The sequence below is a fragment of the Bombyx mori genome, chromosome 16, assembly GCF_030269925.1.
Source record: "Bombyx mori chromosome 16, ASM3026992v2".
Lineage (NCBI taxonomy): Eukaryota > Metazoa > Arthropoda > Insecta > Lepidoptera > Bombycidae > Bombyx > Bombyx mori.
In genome coordinates, this window is record NC_085122.1 from 7996892 (window position 1) to 8018219 (window position 21328).

The 21328-nt window shown below is 37.4% G+C and overlaps 1 protein-coding gene across 1 annotated transcript; it reads right to left on the reverse strand.

Moving 5' to 3' along the window:
• Positions 1–2576: 2576 nt before the first annotated feature.
• Positions 2577–20848, reverse strand: LOC101744328 (alpha-tocopherol transfer protein-like). Its single transcript, XM_038016419.2, has 6 exons — positions 20574–20848; positions 14099–14255; positions 12544–12658; positions 9186–9320; positions 8209–8425; positions 2577–4418 (listed from the first exon to the last, which is right to left on the reverse strand). Exons 1-6 carry the CDS (start codon positions 20734–20736, stop codon positions 4255–4257), a joined length of 951 nt encoding a protein of 316 aa, XP_037872347.1. The 5' UTR covers positions 20737–20848; the 3' UTR covers positions 2577–4254.
• Positions 20849–21328: the final 480 nt, after the last annotated feature.

Genomic DNA, 21328 nt, shown 5'->3' on the forward strand with positions numbered 1-21328 from the left:
ACTGTTACGCCGGTAAGAGTATCGCCATCTATCGCCGAATATTCGAACGATTGTCGAAGGATCTAGTAGTATCTAGAACGCTCGAGAAGTACAACGCCATCTATTGTCAGATAGCGGAAACACACAATACTAGACTTTTGTGAAATATTCTCGACGATTCTAGGGATTTCGTCTCGACTATAATTAAAATCGTTGCAGAGATGGCACGCAGTCAGTTAGTAATCAAAGCGAAACAGCGAACGGATCACCTGAAGCGAAGCGGAAGAAGCGAATTGAGAGTTTTAAAGTGTTTGTTGAATGTTTTAAGTGCTCTAAGTGTTGAATACAGTTTTTAGTTGTATTTTGGTGGAATTTTATTTATCCCGAATCCCAGCGCGTAACAATACTCTGTAAACATAAAACGTTGATAAAAAAATAGGTAAACATAGTACAAACCAGTTAATGCTTATTTAAGAAAAGGCTAGCCTTGCCAGTCACGTCTGAGCCTTCACTAAAGACTTCGTTCAACAACCCGGGTCGCGCCTTAAATGAGAGAAAACTCGACCAAGGTCATTGAAACATTTGGATATCATGGCAACGAATTCGAAAAATATATTATTTTTGTTTTGTGACAAAGCACTCGTGCGTTTCAGTTTAATTCGTATGTAGGTTTACCATCTTGGCTGCGGCAAGTAAATCATAAGCCTTCACCTGGTGCAACGGCGGGTCGAAATGCGCCACCAAAGATATTTCCATCATTGCGTGGCAGATCTTTCTCGACGCACAACACTAGAGTAGGTTAAAATGCTATAACTTAGTGAAAACATACTGTATACAATTTATATTCATTGTCGGTGTCGAGCTCTTAAAAACACCTGAAACAATCGGCCCGCATGAGAGGGACATTGTTTTCTTCGTCCGCACCACCTTCTGGAGTGAAAATGTTAGCTATTATGATAACAGTAACTATGGTACCACTGAATTGATTATAAACCTAAAAAGCGGACAAAAAGGAGCATTTGAATTGTTGCTTTCCCTTTGCTAGTATTTATTCATTAGTATTAGCTACGAACGAAGCACAGTCCTGAGATTTTTGTACTACATATAATACCCGATCCTGTAGACCGAATGGTAAACAGTCGACGTCGCCCTAAGCACGTCATTCCGCATCCTCCCGATCCATTAACGGTGCTTTTAGGTACCACAAGCACCGGTCACCGTCCTCGTCGAACCCGTCGCTGGTGGCGAAGGGCTCGACGAATGAATTAACCCATAGACACAGCCCACTGATTTTCTCGCCTCATCTTCTGAGTGGGTCGCGTTTCGGATCCGGTGGTAGGTTCTGCGAAGCACTGCTCTTACTAGGGCCAGTGTTAGCAACACTCCCGGTTTAAGTCCCGTGAGCTCACCTACACGCCAAGGAGAAGCTGAAATAGCCTCTCAAGGCTATCAGCATAGGTAGCGAAAAAAAACATATAATTTCATCAATGTCCCAACTCGAACATAATGATAATAAAGGTTCCGCAAACCAACTTCATTATTATCATAGACTAACAATGAATAGCAATTTAATTCAACCTTGGACTAGAACTGTCAAATGAAGTATTTCAAACTACTTTTTGGAATGGCAGCTTCGAAATTTTCATTAGATTTGAGAACGACCATCGGCTTTGTAGAGATATCACCTGATCTCTTACCTTCGGAAACCGTACAAGGGTATTATTCGTCAGAGAACAGACAGTTGCCTTCTCGGAATATTATAAAAGCATACTGCGGTCGATTGTGTACCAGAATCCTGGCGCGAAGTATTATTGCATTCCAGTTTATAGGGTAGGACAGGTGATATACAGTTTGACTTCGACCTCATGTCTTAAAGTGGGCTGTGAAATCCAAGTTATATTACTACAGTAATCACGAACCATCTAGTGGGCGATGAGACGGTCTAAAGACCACAAATTTTTTTTTTTTACATTATATTACGCATGCAGTGGCTTGGCTGTATCCCTAGCATTGATGACGTTCAACCGCGTCAGTGACAACTCATCATCGGATGGTTCGTATGCTCGTCTGCATACGATGGCAATAAAAAATTTGCCTTACCGAATTTTATCTTTTACCTACAAGTTCATACAGTTATCATTTTGTCCCACTAAAAAGATCTTCAAGGTCAAGTTTTTTTATTGCCCTAGTAGGCAGACGAGCATGCGGCCCACCCGATGGTGAGTGGTTACCGTCACCCATGGACTTCAGCAATGCCAGGGGCAGAGCCGCTGCCTACCGAAAATAAAGGTCAAGTTCAAGGTCAAGGGCAAAGTCAAGATAATGAATTCTGTCATCGTATAAATTCCAAATTTTATTGTGCTCGAAGCTGACTCATTCAATAATAAAAGTCATGTAATAACATAATAGTCTCTCAAACAGTATTGCATCCCGAATAGCACAAATGTAATCCTTAAACTTGTACTAGCATCTGTCTGTCCGTCTGTCCGGAACGAAAATAATTTAGATAAACTTATCGCACAATGCAGAGTGTACAACACTATTTTTCTAGTGTTAGAAACTACAGGGTGTTTAACTCTTGAATTAAGATGCTGAAATTTAATTCTCAATCATTTAATTGGAATTATAAATAGCCCAAATAACATTGCACATCCCCCAAAATTTCAACTCATCGTATATACATTAAACTCAAAAATAAACTACAAATATGTAGTATGTATAATAATATTATACTAGGTATACTCAGTACAATAATATACTATATAATAATATGATAAAGTTAGGACACCTTTTAACCAGTATCAACCAATAACCTATTGATTCTGATTTTTTTGTATAACAATTTACAATCCTTTAAATCTTTTAAATTTTTTTATTTAGTCACAAGTGAAGTCAGTTTAGTCACAGTGAAGAAAACTTATGTATGAATTATCCATGCTTTTGTACATAATTATCTGACTTTTTAATATCTAATTATTTTCGTTTTGTAAAATAAAAGTAAATAAATAGCCACCTATATTCTCGAGAGTATATTTTATAATCTCACCAATAACTAAGCTTAGCCAAAGGACAATGCCCAAAAGTGGGCCAACTTTATGTCAAAACTATTTGTACTTGAAAAACTATGCCTTATTTTTTCACGTTGTTTAGTTTATGTATCAACATTTCTTTCAACCTGGTATTGTTTTACAAAAAAATAAATTACTTATTTGATAACAACCCAAAACTGAGTGCCATAGTTTTTAAATTCGCCAATAGGCAAAGGGTTTAGCCCATAAAGCCTTATAGTAAACCTTTAAGCTGCCAAACGAAAGAGTTGTCTGTGACTTGAACAACAAATTAAAAAAATTTAGCTAATAGTTATAATTCAGACTTTTTAGTTTATTTTTGTTCAATTCAATATTTATATATTGTAATAATAATTATTACTTAAAAACAAGAATTATTTAATATTTTTAGATATTATTGATTCCATTAGTAAAAATCTCAATGGCCTACCTAATTAATTAATTACTCTATTCTTATTATATATGATCAGAGAATTTTGGCAGCAACCCGAGTGAAGCGTCACTTGAAGTTTTATTTTAATGTATTTTTAATAGTTTACTGTATTGTATAATATATAAATTGGGTTTTGTTTTGTGTATTAAACGTCAATAATCGTTGTTCACGATTATTAAAGGCATTGGAATAAAACTGTGGCTAACATAGCAGTGACTGTTTTTTTTTTTTTCAAGATAAAAAGGTCTGCTGAAATTCACGCTCACTCAATGTGCTATTCATCGAGTTGACGTCAAAACTCCCAAAAAGCAATAAAAAGAGACACACCAGCTTTTTATTGAAAAAAAAAATATATAACTACGACAGACTAGGCTGTATAGACTACGCTCTTTGCCTGCTTATTGGCGAATTTAAAAACAACAACAATAATATCGTTGCCGTCTTCTGGATTTTCATTTCATTTTTTTATTATTATGAGGATATAATAATAATAAAATGTACGTAAGGGCTTATTTCTAGCAACATTAACCACAATGAACTTATTTAATACTGTAAATAATGATGAGAGCGATTATTGATTTCGAAGAAAACAATTAACAACTTAATTTTAGCTGCAGAAAAAAACAGATTTCTCTTAAACCTGGGTGAGAATATAAAAATCGTTTTCTGAATATGAAACGATATCTTTCTTGTCTATCAAATTAAGTTAAAACCATCATGACCCGACAACTTTTTTTAGGGGCCCAAACGCCCTAAGAAAATGGGCATTGTCCTTTAATCTACACTTAATGTCCTAAAACTTCCAGCTATACCAAGAGATTGTTCATCGAAACAGGCCACCCCATCCTTTGGCCTCAAAGCTTCATGAACACCAGCCTCGGCCATCTCAGCAAAGAATTTAACATTATCTTCATTCGTAAAGGTGTTAATTAATTTATCTGTAAAAGAAAGAAATAACTGAAGTGAAACTTCTAATGCGACTTCCAACAAGGTTGCGTTAAACGTTTAACGCAACCATGGAATAGAAAGAGACAGAGCGAGAGTGAATGCGTGGCACTCGAACGCATGCGCTTAGTATACCTGTTACAGGCCAGCGCGAGCGTTAGCAACGAGTAGCGTCCAATAGTTTAATGAAGTATTTCAAAAATATATATATTAATGTTTCTATCTACAATTTAAAATATAACTAGTCAGGTCATAACTATTGTCACACAGTAAAAACTTTTCTTTTAGAATGCTGGCCACAAAAAAGTTTATTGAATTCGAATTTCGAATTGTTCATGAAAATAAAAATGTATACTTTTAGAATTTTACTCATTTTTAAATATGGAGTGGACGCTTAAAGAAGACCGTGTTGCAGTTATTGCGTTGCATCGTTGCGGTTACGCGCCAATTCCAATTTTTAACATACTGAAAATTTTTAATATAACCAAAAGATACGTTTATCGTACCATCAAACGATAAAATGAAGACTCTAATGTAGATGAGAGGTCAAGAAGTGGTCGCCCTCGATCTGTTAGGACTCCAGCAGTGATAAAAGCTGTGAAGGCGCGAATTCAAAGAAATCCCAAACGTAAGTAGAAACTGTTGGCCCTTCAGATGGGGTTAAGCAGAACCACAGTGAAAAGGGTGTTAAATGAAGACTTAGGGCTTCGGGCATATCGAAGAAAAACAGGTCATCGTTTGAATGCTCGTCTAATGGACCTGAGACTGAAGAGATGCCGCGCTTTGTTGAAGCGGTACGCGGGAAAAAAATATCGGGAAATTCTTTTTTCGGATGAAAAAATTTTTACCGTAGAAGAGAGCTACAACAAACAAAATGATAAGGTGTACGCACACAGTAGTGAAGAAGCGAGCAACCGTATTCCGCGTGTCCAACGAAGTCATTTTCCATCCTCGCTCATGGTATGGTTGGGAGTTTCTTATTGGAGCTTAACCGTTCCGATATCGAGTCGAGGGAACGCGTTCCCGGCCCCGTCACGTCACAGCCGGAGTCCCACAAGGCTCCGCCCTCTCCCCGTTACTATTCAGTTTGTATATCAACGATATACCCCGGTCTCCGGAGACCCATCTGGCGCTCTTCGCCGATGACACCGCCATCTACTACTCGTGTAGGAAGAAGGCGTTGCTTCATCGACGACTTCAGACCGCAGCTACCACCATGGGACAGTGGTTCCGGAAGTGGCGCATCGACATCAACCCCACGAAAAGCACCGAACGAACACCACGCTGAGCATCCCCCTCCCGACTAGGCGCGTCAATAACCCCGCCCCCGCCGTTCGCCCAATCACGATGTTCGACCAGCCCATACCGTGGGCCCCGAAGGTCAAATATTTAGGCGTCACCCTCGACAGTAGGATGACATTCCGCCCCCACATCAAGACGGTACGCGACCGTGCCGCCTTCATTCTAGGACGTCTCTACCCGATGATATACGGTAGGCAGCGGCTTGGCTCTGCCCCTGGCATTGCTGAAGTCCATGGGCGACGGTAACCACTCACCATCAGGTGGGCCGTATGCTCGTCTGCCTACAAGGGCAATAAAAAAAAAAAAAAAAAAAAATATGTAGGCGAAGTAAAATGTCCCTTAGAAATAAGGTGACACTCTACAAAACTTGCATACGCCCCGTCATGACCTATGCAAGTGTAGTGTTCGCTCACGCGGCCCGCATACACTTAAAATCATTCCAAGTCATTCAATCCCGTTTTTGCAGGATAGCCGTCGGAGCCCCGTGGTTCGTCAGGAACGTCGACCTCCATGACGACCTGGAGTTAGAGTCCACCAGTAAGTATATGCAGTCGGCGTCAATGCGCCACTTCGATAAAGCGGCACGACACGAGAACCCTCTCATCGTGGCCGCCGGTAACTACATTCCCGATCCTGCGGACAGTATGGAAAGCAGTCGACGTCGCCCAAAACACGTCATCTCGGATCCTCCCGATCCACTAACGGTGCTTCTAGGTACTTCAAGCACCGGTCACCGTTCTCGTCGAACCCGTCGCTTGCGACGAAGGGCTCGACGAGTAAATTAACTCCCAGACACAGCCCACTGAGTTTCTCGCCGGATCTTCTCAGTGGGTCGCGTTTCCGATCCGGTGGTAGATTCTGCGAAGCACGGCTCTTGCTAGGGTTCGTGTTAGCAACGTCATCAGGTTTGAGCCCCGTGAGCTCACCTACAAAAGTTAGGGTTACGCTGACATAGCCTCTCAAGGCTCTCAGCTTAGGTAGGAAAAAAAAAAAAAAAAAAAAAAAAAAAGGAGCTTAGCAGAGGTACATTTTTGAGAGAAAGGTGTAAAAACGAATGCAGTTGTGTATCAAAATACAGTCCTGACGAACCTTGTGGAACCTGTTTCTCATACCATGTTCAATAACAGGCACTGGGTATTCCAACAAGATTCGGCGCCAGCTCATAGAGCGAAGAGCACACAAGACTGGCTGGTGGCGCGTGAAATCGACTTCATCCGGCACGAAGACTGGCCCTCCTCCAGTCCAGATTTGAATCCGTTAGATTACAAGATATGGCAACACTTGGAGGAAACGGCGTGCTCAAAGCCTCATCCCAATTTGGAGTCACTCAAAACATCCTTGATTAAGGCAGCCGCCGATATTGACATGGACCTCGTTCGTGCTGCGATAGACGACTGGCCGCGCAGATTGAAGGCCTGTATTCAAAATCACGGAGGTCATTTTGAATAAACTTTAGTGTCATAAGAATCTATGTTTTGTTAAGTTCATTTTGGTATATGAATGGTTACATAATGAATAAACTTGTTTCAATTATTTTACATTAAACATGTGACAGAATTTATGACCTGACTAGGTATATAATATAAATGTTTAAGAGGTCGCATCTCTTATACACAGCATTCCCTATTACAAGAACAATCTGATTTAAGGATGAAAAATGAAGAAAACCACAATACTACACATCGAAAAATAAGTTTCACTTCATTCACGTGCACCAAGTTGCACGCGTACCGTTTTTTTTTTTTTTTTCATTGAACTAGTACTGTAGCCCGTCGCCCCGTACCCGCTTGACGTTGAGTATCAGGACACTCTGTATGCTAAGAACAAATATCACATTATCAAACAAATTTTTTTTGTTAAAACCCGTGCGAGATTCGCATCATGGTCGTACACTTTTGCTCCTTCAACACAATTTAAGGTCATGTGAACAACGGGAAAAATATAGATATAGTTCTTTAACCCCCTTTTCTTTCCCTTATACATATATAGATGGGTGAACAGGGAATATATGTATATATATTTACCATCATCTTACCCAATCGACTGAATTAACAAAATAACTCCCGCCATCAATTCACGCAACTTCCAAATATATTGAGGCAGTTGACTTTCTAAACAACACAACATTTCTTAAAAAAATATCCTACTTTTTTTTCCTACTGAAGCTGATAGCCTTGAGAGGCTATTTCAGCGTAACCTTAACTAGTAAGTGAGCTCACGGAGCTCAAACCGGAGTGATGCTAACACTGACCCTAGCAAGAGCAGTGCTTTGCAGAATCTACCACCGGATCGGAAACGCCACCCACTGAGAAGATCCGGCGAGAAAGTCAGCGGGCTGTATACTAGTTTAATTAATCGCTTTACCTCTTTCATTTTCATTCTCCGATATTGCGCTCCTCGACTTTGGGTTTGTGGGTATAATCATATGGTATGGCACCAGATCTGAGTGAGTGAGTGAGTTACGGTAAAAACAAATCTTACCGCTTAAATCGTCCAATGATTCTTCGTTCCCGCCATACTCAGCTGGTAATATATCATTCGGTGTTATGTACTTGTAAAGGCTATCTAAAGTAAGGTGCGTGTGGATGCGACTCCCTAGTTTGGCACTAACAACCTGTTTCATGATATTGACAATCACATCAATTGTTTTCGATGAAGTGAAGAAATGTATACCTTTAACCCTCACATCGTATCCTTCCTGAAATGTTTTTTTTTAAATTAGCTTATATTAGCACATGACCAAAATTACTGACCAACTGGTGGTGGTATGGTGGTGGTAAAGTGAATTGTGAGCTGATGCAATATACTGTCCATGTTTTCTGGCACCAAGCAATCATCCATTCCTATTGGTTAATAGTAATGAATGATTATATTATCATAATATATATCAATAAGACGTTCTTAAATTTTTAAGAAAATCATCTTCATTCTTCGTATTGAGTCCGCACGAGTAGGTACCACCACCCCGCCTATTTCTGCCGTGAAGCAGTAATGGGTTTCGGTTTGAAGGGTGGGGCAGCCGTTGTAACTAAACTGAGACCTTAGAACTCATATCTCAAGGTGGGTGGCGCATTTACGTTGTGGATGTCTATGGGCTCTAGTAACCACTTAACACCAGGTGGGCTGTGAGCTCGTCCACCAATAAAAGCAATAAAAAAATAAAATAAATTTTTTTCATTACTATAATAATTTATAACGACTATTAAAATATGTTATTTGTGAACATAAATAAATAAGACGCTACGCTGAGAAGATATATTTCTCCAAATTGATTTATGATTTCCAGTTTGTTCTATGGAACAGCATGTGTGCCATACAATTGAGATAGTGACAGCATGCACTTCGATTTGGTTACCACCTATAATTATTGTTCGCCCCAAAATTCAATCATTGGATAGTATTGAAAGTACTCAGCTCTGCTATGAACACGGCTTAATTTGGTTCAGTAAGGTACGTACCATCGCTATTGTCATGATATTGCGTAGATCCGCTAAATTCAAATTACTAGCGAACTCCATGACGTTTACATTCCTGAAGTCGATAAACACTATTACACCGTCATTGTAATCGTGAGCTCGTAAATACTCGTTTAGCTGTAAATAACATATAAATGTCACAAATTATATAAATAGACAATCCATATTGTTTTCAAGAGTCGTGAAAAAAAAACATGCAAACAGATATCTATATATTAATACGTGAAGCAAAAACTTTGTATCCCTTTTTACGTAAATTGCGCGGACGGAGGAGTATGAAATTTTCCACACTTATAGAGAATATAGAGAAGAAGTGCACAATGCTAATATTTTTTTAAAATAATGCATAAAAGATACATTAAATCAATAAAGAAAACATTACACACACTACATACCATGTATTTGACGCACACACGCATGCATACTATTTATTGTCAAACTTTTGTTCTTGACGTCTGTGGTCAAATTGAGAATAGATTAAATATTGTTTGTCTTTATTAATATTTTTTATAGTGTAGCCTTGGCGAAATTTGTGATTATAGAAGTATAAAATACAATCATAATGGTATACAGACTTACAATTCCAACTAATTATAGTCGAATTTCGACTACTGCGGGACCTCTAGTTAAATATGAATACGCAAACTACAAAAATCCGTCACTTAAATACGTCTAGATTTAAGGAACGAAACTGTCTTTCATCGAGATATGTTTTACACCGGCCGAATATAGTATATTTTTTGGCTTTTTTGCGTAAATATATAAAGATGACGGCTTACCGAGTCGCGACGTATAATTAATTGCACATGGGCGAAATAGGGAAACTCTAAATTGATTCCTCAAACTTGCAAAAACTGGTCTTGCGATTTATAATATTTATGGTGATTATTTATGGTGGATATTGTTACGCCGGTAAGAGTAACGCCATCTATCGCCGAATAGTCGAACGAATATCGAAGGATCCAGAACGATCGAGATTTACAACGCCATCTATTGTCAGATAGCGGGAACTACGACTAGAGGTGTGGAATATTCTCGATGATTGTAGGGATGAGGTATCGGCTATAAAAGCGTTGTAGGGATGGCGCGCAGTCAGTCAGTAATCGGAACTACTCGAAGCGAAACAGCGAACGGATCACCTGAAGCGAAGCGGAAGAAGCGAATTGAGAGTTTTAAAGTGTCTGTGAAGTGTTTAAGTGTTTTAAGTGTTGAATACAGTTTTTACTTGTGATTCGGTAGATTTTTTTTTTATCCCGAACCCCAGCGCGTAACTGTATTTATTGTAAACGCTTAAAATCAAATAAAAAAACTGTTGGAATCATTGGCTTGCGCGGGATCAAGACATCCTCTTCTTTGCATTTGCCCTTGATGATCTTGAACTTAATGACGTTACCCATTATCTTTGTCACAGCCAGTCTCGTTCCATTGCAAAGTGAAGGTTGATTAATGTTACGCAGTATAATCACAACTGATCCTACTTTTAATTGTAATTTCTGAGGCGGTAATCCAGGCACATCCAGGAAATAAATAAAATCTGTAGGATAGTTGACTACGCATATTGCTGTGTCAACGGATTTGTACTATAACAACTCTCCTGGTTCTTGTGCTGGTCGCATCGAGATCATCGATATCTTTGTTTTTGGCCGCCAATATTACTCGTTCACTCTGCCAATTTAGCTGGAAATAACCTCTTAGGCTATCACCGAATAGGTAGGGGAAAAAAACGGACAATTATGGTTTCTGAACTGTTGTTCTTTGTCCGTGAAACACTAAATAAGCTCTTCCTTTGAGTCGGTAAAGTTACAAAAATCTGTGGGTAGTGTAATTAATCCGGTCGAGATATCAACTGCGACCCTACCATTTCCAATGTTTAATGACTGCTTCGAAAACATGATCGCAGTTTGATCTTATTGCAACAACGCGCGCATGTTAGTTGTTAATTAGAGTGTCTTTACATGCCGCCACTAATGCCTTGAGTTCGTCATCAGCAGTTGATCGGGGAATTATTGGAAAAGTCTGACAAAAATCAACTGACAGCAGAATCATGCTCCAACAAAAACTATCTTTTAACGTTCTGTTTCGTGCCTCCAGTGACCTTTCCATCGTACATTTATTTTGGCAACGTTGCAAACTGGTGCTTGGTTGAGTTGAATGCTTAGTGTTCATTTCAAATCATAATGGGCAGTTCGTCCACCTTCTGTTGCAGCTATTCCTGATGAAGCCAATGCTAGGACTACTTCATTTAGCGATTTCATCTTCGCCAACAGTAATGAAATTAGGAACGTGTTTAGTGAAACAGCGAGTGTAACATTTGAAACCACAAAGTTTGCTAATATTTAACAATTCGTAGTTTTATTTATGGTTAATCGAAGGGTATTAAGTATGATATATATTTTTTTTGTATAATATTTTTATACCTAATACTAGCTAGCGGCTTATCGTTTATTTTGGCCCCAATTGACGTCATGTGTGAACACAATGAACTCAGCCGAGTTTCGTAAAGATTATACAGCCTTTTTAAATAGAATATTTCTGGTCTTCTGTTATTCAAATACATTAGTTATCTCGTTTTAAATTTATTTATTAGTTAATTAATTAATTTGTTTGATTAGAAACTGATTCGATTAGAGAGTATTGAACACAAATACTTTGATTAATTTGGTTGATTTCGGTCGTCTAGAATGTAGAATGCAGTAAAATATAAGATATATGTGGCTGCAGCATTTAAAGAATCCAAATAAAGTTGTATCGTATTATCAAATTAGATACACAAAGTATATGTAAGTTTCTTTTTGATAGTGCCTAAATCTTTTTTCTCGAGGATACCACTTTTTTATATTTTAACAACAATTGTTAAATTATTAAGTTTATAAATTTTCAATTAATGTTTCTTAACTAACTATTTGTAAGCCGAAATTATTTGTGAAACACGCTGTAAGGTTACACCGGTTTGAAATCTTATACCTTTAAACGAGCAATTCTTGTATATTAATGTATATATAATCTGAATCTCGGAAACGGCTCCAACAATTTTCATAAAATTTAGTATACAGGGGATTTCGGGGTCGATAAATCGATCTAGCTACGATTTATATTCAGATGATGTTGTTTTACTCGTGTTTATCTCTCTATATCAACTCTTCCCGACATCTATTGGCGAATAATAATACTATTTTTCTTAATTGAGGGCAACTAGCCCCTTTAAAGACAAAACAAGATGCCGTTATCAAAAAAAAAACGCGCAAAGCTCAGTCATCGTCTAGTTCCCTTTAAACTAATTACTCAACAAAAATATTTATGAGAATACTTTTTACAATTGTTGTACTTTAATATTACATACCAGAATGCCAAATTTGTAGACGTTTAGAATACACTTCGTCGTTGCGCCATTACTAACTCTAACTACGTAGACCCTGTGATTTTCCTCTGTCATTCTCGGCAACCAGGCTTGTAAACTTCAAATAATTACATTCATATCGTTAAACAACACGAAAACCAAATTATATGTTTTTTTTTTTTTGACGGCTTTGTAAGCACACGAGCGTACGGTCCACCTGATGGTGAGTGGTTACCGTAGCTTATGGACATCAGTAATAACATGGGCAGAGCTAAGTCACTGCCTATCGTTGAGTAATCTACACAAGCCCCGTTTGAAGATGGACATGTCAGCGCTCGGGAAACACCGTAGAGGGGGGAGCTCATTCCAAATCGAATAGTACTTAGTAAAAAAGATCTCTGGAAGCGCACTGTGGATGAACGCAGTGGTTCTAGCTAGTGGGATCGTGTAGTAAAAATCAAACCAGCAAAATTATAATTTGCGTAATCAGATCTCTATGGGCACCGGTAACCACTTAACACCGGGTGGGCTGTGAGCTCGTCCACCCATCTAAGCAATAAAAATAAAATAAAAAAGTAATGAACTCCACTCTGCACTGAACTTTATTCGCACTAGATGAATAAACGTGATCAATAAATAAATAATAATAATAAATAAATAAATATTTACTAACAATTACGCCACGGTAACTGATCCCGTGATAATGATAAGTTCGTAAAGAACTTGTGTTACAGGTACCAGATAACGGAAATAAATGTAAGATTTTTATTATACACATACATATATTTAATATACATCCATAACCCTGGAAAAGACATTTATATTTATCATACAAATATCTTCCCTTGGCGGGGTTCGAACCCGTGACCCCCTTGTGTAGTGACCATGTCACTTACCACTACACCAGAAAACAGAAAGATTGGTTATTCCCAAAATTTGAAAAACGACCGTGCGTGCTCACCACTAGGCCGGACGGGTCTAAAGCGATAGAAAAAGGGTACTTTATGAAAGGTTAAAAATATACCCAAAGAATGTCACTGCTCAACTAGAAACATAAATTCAAACTCTCGAATACTAAGGAAAGAACAACAACTCTTTAATGTTTTCTGAGCGCTATAACATGGCCTTCTTAGACGAGGTTCGATGAGAGTTCTGTGTGGTGTCAGCGCTGATGTCCATGAGCATCTATGACTCACCATCAAATGAAACTCTATTTATAAAGTACATTATGTTACAATATAGACACCATGAAAAACCAATAAGAAACAAGTCCCAAAAAACTATTTGAGTAAAAAAATTGTCCATAGGATTAGTATTGAGTTACCTATAGCACTATTTATTAAATTGAATACACCAATATAAGTTTTTTCGGCTTCGCTTGTGACCTGATTAGTTTTAAATAAAAACATATTTTTATGACAATTACTGTTGACCATTTATTTAGCTTTGATTTGTCTCATGGACTCCAATCCCACCCATCCCACAAGAGTGGAGTCGAAACCTCATCTAACTTGACTATCAAAAAGGGATTTACAATATTTTTTAATACAGTACTTACAGGTATTTTTTCGTTTCCAGCAAATCGCTTCGGGACTTGTAGCCATCAAAGAAAGTAGGCAACAATGATTTCAATGCGCAAAGCCTACTAATCTGGGCTTTGGCTCTTTCTATGGATCCTTTGTTGACTATTATCGTGTTCTCCAAGTATGCTCTTGCTGTGAATACAAGGAAAAAATACTATGATTCCACATTTACTGGAAGTCAGCACGGGTAGGTATTATTTGGTATTTATACCGCTAATCAACCGATATATTGACAGTTGAGACTTCGTTAGCCCCAAGACTGCATTAATATGTCCACGAAATCTTGAACTACTAACATTTGGCTGACTCGTTGGTGCAGTAGTTAGCGCTCCCGACTGTTGCACCGAGAGTCGTGGGTTGGATTAACACGTCAAGCAAACATTGTGTGATGAACAGATTTGTTTGCTCTTTGTCTGGGTATTTATCTATATATGTTTTTTTTATTGCTTAGATGGGTGGACGAGCTCACAGCCCACCTGATGTTAAGTGGTTACCAGAGTCCATAGACATCTACGACGTAAATGCGCCACCCACCTTGAGATATTAGTTCTAAGGTCTCAGTATAGTTACAACGGCTGCCTCTCCCTTCAAACCGAAAAGCATCACTGCTGCACGGCAGAAATAGGCAGGGTGGTGGTACCTACCCGTGCGGACGCACAAGAGGTCCTACCGCCGGTATATGCACTGCGATCCCTATTCTACATGCATATAGTTAAATACATTTGTGTATCTTTATCAGTATCTCGTACCCATAACGCAGGGAATTCTAAATTCCTAGTTATTTATTTAATTATATCAATTTGCTCCGTCTGTTTTATAGAGTACCTGTTAAAATATGTTTATTTATTAATATCAAAATAATAAGTTTAATTTATACTAGCGGCATCTAGTGGTCACAATATGTACTAGTAGTGTACCATAGTCAATTACCAAGAAATAAAGTACTTCATTCTCAACCGTCATCTCATTCGTTTCAATAGGTTATGGGCCCAGTGCAAAAGTGTTTCAAATAATTTTATATTAATTCTTATCGTGTATCAGAAAATAAATTATAATGTCGTCAGGTAGTTATTTATTAAATGTGCCGAAATTAAAAGGACGCGAAAATTATGACGACTGGGCATTCGCAGCAAGAAACTTTCTTATCTTGGAAGGCATAGACATCGACGCCATTCCGGTTGATTTGAGTCATGCCGAAGACCGAAAAGCGAAAGCAAAACTCGTCATGACCATTGATCCCAAGCTATATGTGCACATCAAAAATGAAACCAAAGTCAAGGATTTGTGGCAGAAACTACAAAAGTTATTCGATGACAGCGGGTTCACAAGAAAAATCAGCCTACTTCGAACACTGATATCCATTCGACTTGATAATTGTGAATCCATGACAAGTTACGTAAGTCAGATAGTGGAAACTGCACAAAGACTAAAAGGTACAGGGTTTGAAATTAATGAGGAATGGATCGGATCATTGCTGTTGGCGGGGCTGCCAGAAAAGTTTGCCCCGATGATTATGGCAATAGAACACTCCGGAATTGCCATAAATTCTGATGTCATAAAAACCAAATTGCTTGATATGAGTTCTGAGGTAGGTGACCATGACTCAGAAATTGCATTATGGTCGAAACAAAAACGAAGGGTAGATCAAAATTTTAATAAAAAATTTGAAAAACCAACTTCAAATTACACGCAAAATGTAAAAAAGATTATAAAATGCTACAAGTGCAAGAAAATTGGCCATTTTAAGAATCAGTGTCCTGAATTGAAAGAAAAGCAAGTAAACGCATTTAGTGCTGCTTTTTTTCATAGTGAATTTAATAGGGAAGACTGGTATATCGACTCAGGGGCTAGTGCTCATATGACATCAAGCAAAGAAAACTTATTGCAAGTGAGAAAAGTACACGATATGAAGGAAATTATTGTTGCAAATAATATGACTGTGCCAGTAGTGTGTGCCGGAAATTCACAGATTACTACTGTTGTGAATAATTCTCAGTTTGATATTAAGGTAAACAACATTTTATACATACCTAATCTAACAACAAACTTATTGTCAGTAAGCCAGTTGATAGCAAGAGGAAACAAAGTTTCTTTCAAAAGTGATGTATGTTATATACATAATCAACGAAATGAGCTTATTGGAATAGCAAATCTACAAAATGGTGTGTATAAGTTGAATACAGTAAGATCAGAGAAAGTGTTGGCGGCAGCAGTTCAGACTACAGATGCAAAACAGTGGCACAGAAGATTGGGACACATTAATAGTAATGATTTGCAGAAGATGAAAAATGGTGCTGTAGACGGAATATCGTTTGATATGAAGGCTAATATAAAAAAATCCAACTGTCAAGTATGTTGTGAAGGGAAACAGAGTCGTTTACCGTTTCAATTACGAAACCATAGAAGTACAGAATTGCTAGATTTAGTTCACTCAGATCTGTGTGGGCCTATGGAGGTTCGATCGATTGGACAGGCAAGATATTTTCTATTGTTTGTTGACGATGCTAGCAGGATGGCTTTTGTATATTTTATAAAGGAGAAGAATCAGACTCTACAGCGTTTCAAGGAATTTCAAAAAATGGTTGAGAATCAAAAAGGAACAAAGATAAAAACATTGAGAACCGACAATGGAGGGGAGTTTTCTTCAGATATGATGGAAAATTATCTGATAGATAGTGGAATTATCCATCAGAAGACGAACCCATATACTCCGGAGCAGAATGGTCTCAGCGAACGTTTCAACAGGACTATAGTTGAACGTGCAAGATGTTTATTGTTCGAGGCCAAACTGGATAAAAGTTTTTGGGCAGAAGCAGTTAACACGGCAGTATACTTGAAAAATAGATCACCGGCTTCAGGTTTGGACCAAAAGACACCGATTGAAGTATGGACAGGACAAAAGCCTGATCTCAGTCATGTCAGAATATTTGGGAGCCCAGTAATGATGCATGTTCCTAAAAATAAAAGATTGAAATGGGACAAGAAAGCAGTTCAATTCATATTAGTGGGGTATCCAGAGAATGTAAAAGGCTACAGATTGTACAACTTAGAAACTAGAAAAATATGTACCAGCAGAGATGTCATTGTAATGGAACCAGATACTACTCAAATAGAAATAAACGAAGGACAGATAGAAAAACAGCAGTCAGCACAAGAGGAAAGTTCTACTGAAGAAAGTGAAATAACATTGACAAATCAGGATGATCCCACTTATGTATATGATTCAGAAAAAAGTACAACTTCTACTGAAGGAGACTCTTATCAGACATTATCTGAAGAAGAAGAGCTATCTGAGAAAGAAGAGCCTCGATTGGTGGAAAAGCGTACCAGGAAACCTCCTGAAAGGTATGGTTTTACCAATCTTTGTATTTCAGATGAACCAGAGTCTTGGTTTGAAGACATAACTTATGATGAAGCTACCAACGGTCCAGAGAAAGACAAGTGGCAGCAGGCTATGTCTGATGAACTTCAAGCGTTTGAAGACAACCAAGCGTGGGAGATTGTTAAACAAGAGGAGGCAGATAGAGTAGTACAGTGCAAATGGGTGTTCAAGAAAAAGCTAGAAAGCAATAACAGTGTTAGGTATAGAGCTAGACTTGTAGCGAAAGGTTACACTCAGCAGCATGGAGTAGATTTTAACGAAACTTACTCACCAGTGCTTAGATACTCTACACTTAGACTTCTGTTTGCATTAAGTGTAAAATTCCATTTTGAAATCTTTCATCTTGATGTAGTTACAGCATTTTTAAATGGTTTTTTAACAGAAAATGTGTACATGTACGCACCTCCTAGCTTAAATTGTCCAAGTAATTGTGTTCTTAAACTTAAAAAAGCAGTTTATGGTTTGAAGCAGTCTGCTAGGGCATGGAATACCAGAATAAATGATTATTTAATAGACATGGATTATGTAAAGTCAGTTTCAGAACCATGTTTGTATAGTAAAAAATGTAAAAATGAGCAGATTATCATTGCAATATTTGTTGATGATTTTTTCATTTTTTCTAATAGTAAGACTATGACTAATGATTTCAAGAAAAAGCTAATGTCAAAATTTAAAATCAAAGATTTAGGTAAAATAAAAAGGTGTTTAGGCATGCGAGTGAAATATGAAAATAATTGTATCACCATTGATCAGGAACAATTTGTAAAACAAATTCTTAAAAAGTTTTATATGAATGATTGTAATACAAAAGATGCTCCAATGGAATGTAATTTGAGATTAAATAAGGCAGAATGTGTTGACAAACAGTTTCCCTATCAACAGCTTATAGGAAATCTTATGTATTTGTCAGTATTAACGCGTCCAGATATATCATACAGTGTGAGCTATCTTAGCCAATTTAATAATTGTTTTACTTCAGTTCATTGGCATCATGCAAAAAGAATTTTAAAATATTTACAAAAAACTAAGTCTTACGGTTTGAAGTTTACTAAAGACACTTGTAATTTAGAAGGCTTCGTAGATGCTGATTGGGCTTCAAATAGTATAGATAGGAAATCCTACACAGGTTTTTGCTTTAAATTGTCAGGCTGTGTAGTATCCTATGAATGCAGGAAGCAACAAACAGTAGCGTTGTCAAGTACTGAAGCCGAATACATGGCCATTGCTGAGGCATGTAAAGAAGCAATATATTTAAAAAGTATTTTATCAGATATTGTTGATTGTAATTATACTGTTGTAATCTATAACGATAACCAGGGAGCTCAAAAGTTGACGGAAAATCCTTTGTTTCACAAACGAACTAAGCACATAGATGTGCGCTACCATTTTATACGAGAAGCAGTTTCTAATAAGCTTGTAAAAATTGTTTATCTGTCAACGTCTGAGATGCCCGCCGATATATTAACGAAAAGTCTAAGTGGTGCCAAACATAACTATTTAGTAAAATTATTAGGAGTTCAAAAAGTTTAAAAACGTCAAGGTCAAGTTGTTGTTCTTGATTTTGTTGTTAATTGATATTAGATTATTTTGATAAGTGGTGCTGTTAAAATATGTTTATTTATTAATATCAAAATAATAAGTTTAATTTATACTAGCGGCATCTAGTGGTCACAATATGTACTAGTAGTGTACCATAGTCAATTACCAAGAAATAAAGTACTTCATTCTCAACCGTCATCTCATTCGTTTCAATAGTACCAAAAAAAAATATGTTATTCTGTAAAATCTTTCAACGTCAAGGTTGTCGCCAATTATTTTTATAATAGAACAGCAGCCGAGACTGTATTAAAACAACACAGCCACGTAAACATGTTGTATTTGCGCAAGTGTTTTGTGCTTAAACATACATATTGTTACAAACGAAATATAATATAATGTATATGTAAATTATTAATACAGGTTTCGCATTTTATCTAAGCATTCTAAGTTTAAATTAAATTTGTTTTGCCTTTAAATCTTCATCAAAACAACTTCTTTATTTATTTATTTTTTTTATTACTTAGATGGGTGGACGAGTTCACAGCCCAAAGAGGTCCTACCACCAGTCCTACTATCATTAAGTTTAATTACAAATAGGTCATGTCGCAGACAGAGTTTTTTTTTTGCTTAGATGGGTGGACGAGGTCACAGCTTACCTGGTGTTAAGTGGTTACTGGAGCCCATAGACATCTACGACGTAAATGCGCCATCCACTTTGAGATATAAGTTCTAAGGTCACAAGTACTTACCCGCGCGGACTCACAAGAGGTCCTACCACCTGTAATTACGCAAATTATATTTGCGGGTTTGATTTTTATTACACGATGCTATTCCTTCACCGTGACAGTCAATCGTGAAAATTTTTTGAGCACGTATTTCATTAGAAAAATTAGTACCCGCCTGGGATTCGAACACCGGTGCATCGCTCAACACGAATGCACCGGACGTCTTATCCCTTAGGCCACGACGACAATAAACATTAAATTTTGCGAAGAGCTCGGGTTGTATGGTATTTATTAGAATACTCTTTACATTCGTGCGTTATTATTATTACATACCAGAATGCCAAATTTGAAGACGCTTAGAATACATTTCGTCGTTGCTACATTAAAGTAGGTGGTTGCGTTTACAAAAATTGGTACCCATTTTTGTAATGAAATACGTACTCAACAAATGTTCACGATTGACTTCCACGGTGAAGGTATAATATCGTGTAATAAAAATCAAACCCGCAAAATTATAATTTGCGTAATTACTGGTGGTAGGACCTCCTGTCAGTACGCACTGGTAGGTAGGTACCACCACCCTGCTTATTTCTGCCGTGAAGCAGTAATGCGTTTCGGTTTGAAAGGTGGGACAGCCGTTGTAGCTATACTTGAGACCTTAGAACTTACATCTCAAGGTGGGTGACGCATTTACGTCGTAGATTTCAATGGGCTCCAGTACCCACTTAATGCCAGGTCTACCATTAAGCAATAAAAAAATAATTAAACTACTTTTAATTAAACAAAAAAAAAAAAAGAACTCACTATAGTCCGTCTTCTTAAAATGATTCTGCTGTTTAATCCAATCCTCGAGTATATCGATAACTTTATTCATGTCCTCGCTTTTTTCTAAATTATGCTTTTTCCTGACCATAATTAAAGTGTCGGGATTGTAACGAAATAAAGGATTATTTGGCAACGTATCCATTTTAATTGAGTGCCAAAAGTATGTCTTTCTCGGTCCGTTGTCGCGTGCAAACTATATTTAAGAATGAATATTAACCAATTATGTATGTTTTAAGTTGACTGAATACAGACTGGTTTTAGTTTAATGTCAGTACAATAATTAACATTGCATATATTTTATGACCTTGACGTTTGTGGTTGATCTTCAACATGACTATTGCGGTATGAATTAGCATTAACTAGAGCACCGTGCGTCGAGATAAAAAAAAATCTCCAAACACAATATTATTCGATTCTCAAAACTACAATATTCTCTTAAAACTAATCAAATCTCTGAAATGCATTGCTTCAATGATTAGTACTTAGTCATTTAAAACCAAGTTTTGGGGTGAATTTGACAGCATAGCAAAATAATGTTGCCTTTAGATCTATACGACCACACAAAACACTGGTTGATAAAACTATGATATAGGATATGTAGCGTATTAATTAGAACTAGTACAATTAGTAGTAGGACACTTAGGCAGTAAGTCGTAAAAATGTTTTACGCTTATTCGAGCCTAGAATAGTGACCGATCTGAGGGTGTAATAAACGGTGACTAAGAGATTAATCG

Coding starts and splice junctions, on each gene's coding strand:
- LOC101744328 (XM_038016419.2), bottom strand. CDS start 20,736: ATGGATACGTTGCCAAATAATCCTTTATTTCGTTACAATCCCGACACT. Junction 8,426..9,185: donor ATATCATGACAATAGCGATG/GTACGTACCTTA, acceptor AAAACATTTCAG/GAAGGATACGATGTGAGGGT. Junction 4,419..8,208: donor ATCATTGGACGATTTAAGCG/GTAAGATTTGTT, acceptor TTTCTTTTACAG/ATAAATTAATTAACACCTTT.